This window comes from Helianthus annuus, chromosome 17, assembly GCF_002127325.2.
Source record: "Helianthus annuus cultivar XRQ/B chromosome 17, HanXRQr2.0-SUNRISE, whole genome shotgun sequence".
NCBI lineage: Eukaryota > Viridiplantae > Streptophyta > Magnoliopsida > Asterales > Asteraceae > Helianthus > Helianthus annuus.
This window is the reverse complement of record NC_035449.2, coordinates 94,374,343-94,382,930: the sequence shown is the minus strand read 5'-3', so window position 1 is coordinate 94,382,930 and position 8,588 is coordinate 94,374,343. Positions and strand designations below refer to the sequence as shown.

General features: G+C 34.8%; 1 protein-coding gene across 2 annotated transcripts; it reads right to left on the bottom strand.

Annotated features, from left to right (window-relative positions):
• Positions 1 to 1,101: 1,101 nt before the first annotated feature.
• Positions 1,102 to 7,415, bottom strand: LOC110921191. Of its 2 annotated transcripts, none has more exons than XM_022165473.2 (5): positions 7,262 to 7,415; positions 6,599 to 6,979; positions 5,678 to 5,787; positions 3,584 to 3,688; positions 1,102 to 1,869 (listed from the first exon to the last, which is right to left on the bottom strand). In XM_022165473.2, the coding sequence occupies exons 2-5, from the start codon at positions 6,954 to 6,956 to the stop codon at positions 1,525 to 1,527; spliced, it is 918 nt and encodes a 305-aa protein (XP_022021165.1). In that variant the 5' UTR covers positions 6,957 to 6,979; positions 7,262 to 7,415; the 3' UTR covers positions 1,102 to 1,524. The 2 variants fall into 2 exon arrangements, with proteins under 2 accessions (XP_022021165.1, XP_022021166.1); XM_022165474.2 differs by having other exon boundaries at positions 6,599 to 7,003; positions 7,262 to 7,390.
• Between the last annotated feature and the right edge of the window lie 1,173 nt (positions 7,416 to 8,588).

Genomic DNA, 8,588 nt, shown 5'->3' with positions numbered 1-8,588 from the left:
GCGGCCGACTCTTGTATTTGTAGTAGTTGAGAATTTTACCTATTTCAACTTCCAATGTCAACACTAACACCCCTCAACTTTCCAAAATTTTGTAAAATGTCATTTTGACCTCTCAAGTTTTACGTGCTTATTTTTATGTATGTGCCGGTATAAATTTAAGTTGGTTTACGTTTCAACGTAATTTTGTTTCCCAAAAACAAATAATGTCAAATATAACACGTTCACTAGACAGTATAAATTCGGTTTCATTAGTCATGTCAAATATAATATGTTTTGGTACTTATTTTTGTTGACTTTTCAGTTGGTCTATGTTTTGACGTTTATGTACGTGTCGTTAACTTGATTTACGTTTCCACGTCATGACATTTTGACCTTCTAGCGTTTTACGTGCTTATGTTTTTGTACGTGTTGGTATAAATTCAAGTCGGTTTACGTTTTGACGTAGTTTTTTTTTTCGAAGATGAGCTATGTCAAATATAAAATGTTTTTGTGCTTATTTTTATTGACGTTTTTAGTTAGTATACGTTTGATTGATAAGCAATTGAAAAAACAATTAAGTACGTTCAAATCACGTTAAAAAACGACCTCTGCAGTGCGGGAAATCAATTCTAGTTAAAATAATAAAAATATTAATAAACCTATATATATTATTAGCAAAATGACACTACTATTCATAAAGCATTATATAATTTATCATGTGAAAATTAAATTAGACTTCCTGTTGGTAAAACCAGAGTTTTGCTCTATAATATTTTTATTAAAACAAATTAGTAAATAATTACAAAAGAGTTATGCTCTATAATATTTTATTAAAACAGATTTACAAAATATTATAGTTTTCATGACATTTTTTTATTTTGAACCAACCAAATATCATAATTGCTTTATTGTTATGAACAAAATATACTATTTTGGAGGTTGACTATTACTAAACATCAAATTACAAGCTTTATAAATGCTTTATTTAGTTGATTACAAAATCAAGCAACCTTAATAAAATGGTCGCGAAGTTTGGTTGCTAATTATGAAACTTTTTAATAGTGCAGATACTAAACGTTGGTAAACAAATTGCAATCATAAACGTTACTCGGAACACGCACAAACTCAAAAATGTCATGCTACACACTTGAAATGCATGTTCATAGGCTGTCACAAATACAACCACATTTAATCCATAACACGGTAGCTGAAATGTCACTAAAAACTTATAGCCAACCAGAAAATCACACAACTTTTTGACTTGATTGTTCTTTGTTTTATCACACTAATAATCTTAAAGCCAAATTGATCACAAGTACATTTCAACGCCGAAGGCTACATGTTGTAAGAAGTTTGTTTTTCAACAACAAATTTCTTTTAATCCTTGTCGTCTGTGAGACTTAAACCTAAAACCCCCTCCCAAACCTAGGTATTGGTTGAAATTTCTTGAACAACGTTGTGGCAATGAGTCGGGTGCAGCTTAATTTGCCATGGTGAGCAAGTGTTTTCTGTTGATGATAACATAAAATTCACCTGTAGAGAAATTCAGATAGTATCTAACCATGAATCAAAATCATCAAGTGGTTCAGATTTGGGGACTTGTTGAGTCTGTGACGCATTTCTCTGATGAAGCAGAGGTGGAGTAGAAGTTTCCTTGAGCAAGTCGTCAAGTGTTCCATCGATATCAAAATCTACCGTGGAGCTCAAGGTAGATGACGCCTTCTCCTTCAAGTTAACATCGTCAAAAGAATCAAGCAGCATATCAAGTTCAAGTTCAGCTTTAGGTTTTGACTCGTTTGCACTACAACTTGCAACTGTGGGATGGTGCGCCCTTGGGTTCACGTGGGTGTTGCTCTTGGTGGCGGTGGATGGTGCGAGGTCATACGCTTGCTGTTAGGCAAAACCAAAGTATTAAACAATTTTGATATTTATATAGTTTTTGAAAGATATGGGTGGTAGTTTTGATCCAATTACCAGTCAAAACTACCATTACTGTTTTGAAAGATGATCTAAAAGTTTGCTCAAATTGCAATGCCTTGCATCTCCTGTTGAGCTATTTTCTTCATTTTTATCCATTTGACCCGTTTGATCCAGTTTCTAATAAATGGGTCAATCCGGGTTATAGTTTATCTCTAACAGGTCAAGAATAATCTAGTTTTCTTTTATATATAAAAAAAAGATCTCTATTAAAGTTTTATGCCATAGAAATACACTTTGGGCAAACTTCAATGCCTTCAAAACCTTTCCTTTTAAAATATTTGCCTACTTTATCCATTTGACATGTTTGGTCCATTTACGAATAAATGGGTCCATCCAAGTTATATTTTATCTGTAACGGGTTAAACATAATGTCCTTTAAATTATAGTTTATATGTAACGGGTTAAACATAATGTCTTTTAAATAAAAGAGTGAATTTCAAGGATTGTCCTTTATCTTTATACCCATTTTCAGGCGTTGTCCTTTATGTTTAAAATTGACGAGTTTTGTCCTTTATGTTTTCATATCATACACGTTTTGTCCTTTAGGCCTAACCCAGTTAGATTTTTCAGTTAAATTTGGTCATATGCTTTGCACATGATGGAATTTTTGTCAATTCAAAGGTAAGTTCAGCGGCAGATTTACAACTCAAAGCTTTTGCAACATTTGAATTGACAAAAATGCCCTCATGTGCAAAGCACATGACCAAATTTAACTGCAAAAACTAACTGGGTTAGGCCTAAAGGACAAAACGTGTATGATATAAAAACATAAAGGACAAAATTCGTCAATTTTGAACGTAAAGGATAGCGCCTGAAAATAGGTATAAAGATAAAGGACAATCGTTGAAATTCACTCTAAATAAAATGATCTAGAGGTTTTATGCACTAAAAATAATGACACTTTGGAAACATCAATGCCTTTTAAGCATTGTCTTTTAAGCTATTTTTTAAATTATCCTTTTGACCCGTTCAATCCATTTACTACCAAATAGGTTGTCAATCCGGGTTATATTTTATCTCTAGCGAATCAGACATAATCTAGTTACTTATATATAATAATAATCTAACAGGTTTCAAGCATTAATTAAAAATAAAAATATACTTTTGGCTGATGATTTCAATGCCACCCTCAAAGCATTTCCGTTTAAGCTATTTTCTAGTTTTATCCATTTGACCCGTTCAATCCATTTACTAATGAATTGAGTCAATCCAAGCTATATCTTACCTCTAACGAACCAAACATAATCCTCTAAGAGGTTTTATGCACTAAAAATAATAATACACTCTGGGCAAACTTCAATGCCTTCAAAGCATTTCCTTTTAAGCTATTTTCTTTGTTTACCCATTAGACCTGCTCGATCCATTTGCTAATAGATAGATGGTTCAGTCCAGGTTATATTTAACTAACGGGTCAAAAATAACCAAGATTTTTTCAAATAGAATGACTGAAGAGGTTTTATGCCAAAAAACTAAAGTTGAACACACTTCGGCTAGATTAAATGCCATCAAAGCATTTATTTTGAGCTATTTTCTTATTTTATCCATTTGACCCATTACATTACAATTAATACTAAAAACCATAATTGACCCGTTCATAAGTAAATGGGTTGAAATAACTAGATACCTGCACGGGAGGGAACAAATCTGCCTCCATGAAAAGCCTTTTTGGTAGATCCATCTTTGCGAGTTGGTTTGCCAGAGCATGCATATTCAGCGAGAGAAATGAAGCCTACACATGTAAGAGCAAAGACTTTCTATTATCAGATAATGTTTTTTCTTTTATTTTTATCATTGAAAGGATATCTATGAAAACCTTCTACAAAAAAAAAAAAAAAAAGTTGTTCTCCACAATTAATTCTCAAGCCTATCCCATATTATGAGTTGACAGATTTTTCTTTTTTCATGTGCAATAAAGAAAATAATGAAATAAACTAAAAGCTTCCAATCAATTCAATATCTGTTGGTTTCATGGTTTTAAAAAACGTTTGAGGCGCGCGCCTCGAGGCGAAACGGCCAAAGAACAAGTCTGAGGCGCGCCTCATGGTGTTTTTAATGTATATGCGCCTCAGAGGGGCTGAGGCGCTAAGAAAGCTGCGCCTCAGAGGATTTTGATAGTTGTTTTTGATGTTTTTGACTTTTTGTGTCAGTTTCAAGCATTTCATGTCTTTTTTAAGTGTGTTTTTGATGAATCTGGTGATGAAATTAGTTAGTATTATTATTTTTATAATATATATAATTTTTATATTTATTTATTAATACCGCCTCGGCCTTACGCCTTGTTTCGCCTCGAGGCTTACGCCTCGTGAGGCGAAGGGAAAACGCCTCGAAACTCGTTTCCGTTCTTTTAAACCTTGGTTGGTTTACAATAAGCCAAATGAAGACTTCATCCATCACATAGGGGTGGTCATAAACCATTAAAACCACCCAAACTGAATCAAATCAGCCAGTTTGAGATTTATACGCTTTGGTTTGCAGGAGTTTAACGGTTCAATTCATGGTTTGAAACTTGAAACTGGCTGGTTACCTTTACTACTAAAATAATCATTTATAAAATTTGTGGTTATGCAAAAGAATAATATTCATGAACCATATTTTTTACCCTTTTTAGGAGTTAAAACAACCTAACAATTTTGAACAAATAAATTACTGGTTCAAACCGCCAATCTGATCTGTTCTGTTTGGCAGGTCCAGCCGACACAACCTAACCGAACCAGACTGTGAACACCCACCCATAGGTCCAATAAGTTTTTGTTCCTCTAATCTGTCTATTAAAATAATATTAGTTACTTGTGAAATCGCCCCACATGTCCTTAAAAACGTATCAAGTTTGGCAATACCGAAAAGACTTATGCATATTATGCTTGCAGAAAACTATGACGGCATCCAGATTCCAGAAGAGAAAGATGATCGCTTCTAGTAGTGCTGATTTAATTGGTCAAAATTAGAACGAAAAAGGCAATCTTTGGTCAAAATAAGAGGGCAGGTAAAACTCAAGAATTCAAACTAGGGCAGCTAGGCATTAGAATAAATATTGATTCTTCTCATTTGTGAAGCTAATATTTCCAAAAGTCTAAATATTAGCGTTATTTTAATTTTCAAATGATAGATAACCTAAAAAGAATAGAACTCCTATAAGCTGTATCTTTTCTTATAAAAAATATCTCATGCGTCAACTTAATAACTTTAATATTAACGAATTTACTAGAATGTTTTCTTGTACAATAAGATGATGTCAAGAAGACATGATCAACAATTATTAGCTGATAGTTTTGACTAATATGGCACACTAAACAAAACTAAAAGCAAAGCAAAGCAAAACAAAACAAAGCTTAAGCTTGCTCATTTGATCTATTTATCTAATACAAATCACTAAATGACTTATTTCTTACATTGTTTTACGTATAGAAACACGTCCATTTCATAAACATTTTAGATGTTCTAGATCCTAATATTTACCTTATATCACCCACCTAATACGCTTGCCAGATGTGTGAGTTTCAGACACAATATGAACCAAACACAAAATTTACGAGTTTGTGCTTAGTCCAGAAAAGCTCAAAAACACGTCTGGCTAAACGAGTCCTGTCGGGTCAACCTGCGGGTCGCAGGTTGAACCAAACCCATATATTTTATACTCACAAAAAAAAATGCTTTACAGTCTAGATGTCATTGTATCATTAATCTATGTAAGTGAATTTTTAATGAAAAAAGAAAGTACCTCATAGTTTGCAGGTGTCTTATCATCTACAAAGAAACTATCATTTTGAATAGATGATAGTAAGCTTTCTCCTCGCACCGTAAAGTAGGATTCGTTTCCCTGACCAAAATCTAAAAAGACGGAGATTTAATCTTCCATACTGCTAAATCATGCTTGCAATTTTTAAATGCCATATTAATCGACAAATACTACTATTATACAAACATTGTATTGATGATATGTTTTTAATAGCTGAAAGCTAAAGACCCTCCAATGCAGGTTCTCCATCCGATTTCCATTATTTTGGTTTTTTTTTTTTTTTTTTTTTTTTTTGCAAATAGATTTTGAAAAAGCAAATGATGCCTTTTGTCCAACTACAAGAAAGAACAATCTTGGTAGATTAAGAGCAACGAATTAATGACGGGTTTAAATGTTGTTTTTAGACTGACCCGCCTATCCAACGATATCGCAACACATGATGATTGTTACAATAAATATTTCAGACGTGTGGCAAACTTACAACTTGCACCTCGTTATAGACAAATTCTTGTAAGGAAGAAGACGATTTAAAGCAAAATTTTATTTAAATCAATAAAGTTGTGAACTTAGTTCAAAATTCGTATATATCTATCTATCTAGTACCATGTTGGTCTTAAAAAGCGAGAAGCGCACCAAAGCAACAAGGTCTAAAACCGAGACGCGCAGCGCCAAACACAATACCGTAGTTTTCTAGATTAGTGCAATCAGACTGCGCAACCGCTATTATTTACTTTCTATAAATCAAGGTAAACCTGCTTCATATTTTGTAAAAAAAAAAAAAATATTTTCAATACAATCACGCATACTATAAGACAGATGTAACACATGTATTAATTGACAAGCAAGAATATATTCTCTCCCTTCATATACAGAAAGCAATAAAAAAAAGGAATAAGCGCCTACCAGAAACAAAATCATCAAAAAAATCCGAAGACAGCCTTGTAGAATTTTGGGACTTGGCCTCAGAAATCAAGTAAGCATAATCTGCACCTTTACTTTTAGGTACAACTACGTCACTCGGTTGAGCATCTACTTGATTCTCCCCCATGGGATCATCTTCATACTCATAACGGTCCCAATTAGACGGAAGTGCGGCAGGGCCCACCCGAGCCTTTTCCTTAACAACAACAACAACCTTCCCCGGTGCTTTATCCGGAGGTACTACAGTGCTAGTAGTACCTTTCCCCTTTTGATTCGGATGATGCTTCTTATGATGCAGAGAATGTGCTCTCTTTGACTTCGCTAATGATTTTGAGTCCATTACGACGATGTCGATTTAGCGTTCTGTTTAGAAACTCACCAACAAATCTATATCAATTTAAGAAACTTGATTGATATCAACAAATTTATACCCACCAAAACTACATAAACCCTAGTTATGTTACCATCAAATTCAGATGAAGATGAACATTTAAAGCAACTTAACAACAGCTAGCATTATAAAGTTTGTTTCTTTAGACGTAACAACAATCGAATTACATAGTAAAGAAGGAAAAGGGTAATGAAAGAAAGACGATTAAAGGGTTGAACATGGAACTGAAATGTGAAATTAGGGTTTAAGGATACCTTTCTTAATTAGTTCAGGAGATTAAGTTCCCAATGGGGCTTCTATACCCTTTCTTTCTCGGCGATTCGTATAAGTTAAAACGTCGGTGAAGTGATGGAATGGATTCGGGTCAGGGCCGTTTTATCTGACAAAACCCATCACATCTCTAAAGCGACACGTGTCTAAATTGTTCAAACTCTTAGGTGGTTTGTTTTTTCAGAGGTAAAACGTCTGCAGTCTGCGAACCACATCTGCAGACATCTGCAGCTGAAAAGGTGGACCAAACCTCTGCAGTCTGCAACAAGAAGACTGTTTGTTTTTTAACTTCTGCAAACTTTAATCATACTATATACACCAAACTTTAATCAAACGATTCATCAAGTTTAATCAACCTACATACACCAAACTTTAATCATACTACATACACCAAACTTTAATCAAACAATTCATCTAGTTGAATATCTATTTTCCATAAAAATTATAAACTAACACTTAACAAAAGAATTTTTGACAAACGATTACATGAAAATTATAAAAGAACAAACATTTAAACTAAAAACAAACAATAAAAAACCAATTTTTTTGACAAAAAATATAAAAGAACTTACCTGTGAAGGTCGACTGGAGGTGGAGTTCGCCGGAGGTGGAGGTGCGACTGGAGGTGCGGCTGGAGGTGGAGGTCGGCTGGAGTGGAGGTGCAGCTGGAGGTGGAGGCCGACTGGAGGTGGCGGTGGAGCAGGTGACGGCTGGAGAACCAAGCTAGGGTTTGGAGTTTGTGTTTTGGAGGTGCAGGTCGATTGGGGAAGAAGATGCAGGTCGGCTATGGAGGTGGTCGATTGGGGAAGAAGATGTAGGTCTGATTGGGGAAGAAGATGCAGGTCGATTGGGAAGAAGATCCTAGGGTTTTGAGGTGTTTTGAAAGAGCAGAGTGTTTAGAAGAGAAGAGGTGAGGCAAGGTCTGTTTGGGGAAGAGGTGAGGAAGTGGTTTTTTAATGAAATCACTTCTAAAAAACAAACAAGCTGCAGACTCAAACGTCTGCGCATGATCTGCGTGGAGCAGACATAAGAGGTTCTGAAGTACTTTTCATAAAAAACAAATACCACCTTAGTAAAATTTTCAATTTGTGGGAGGAGAGGGGACCAAATAATTGTCACAATAAGAGTTGAATCAAAGTCGAGGGATGAAGTTGCAAAAGTGCAAAAAAATTGTTTATGAAGGTCCTTTATGTACCACAAAGGGTAATCCCTTACGATCTGCGGGGTTCAAATTTGCAGCGCGCCCATGGTCCGGCAGAGGCCTTACAGTCCGTGAGGCCTTCGCTAACAGTACGTTTGCAGTTGGTAGCT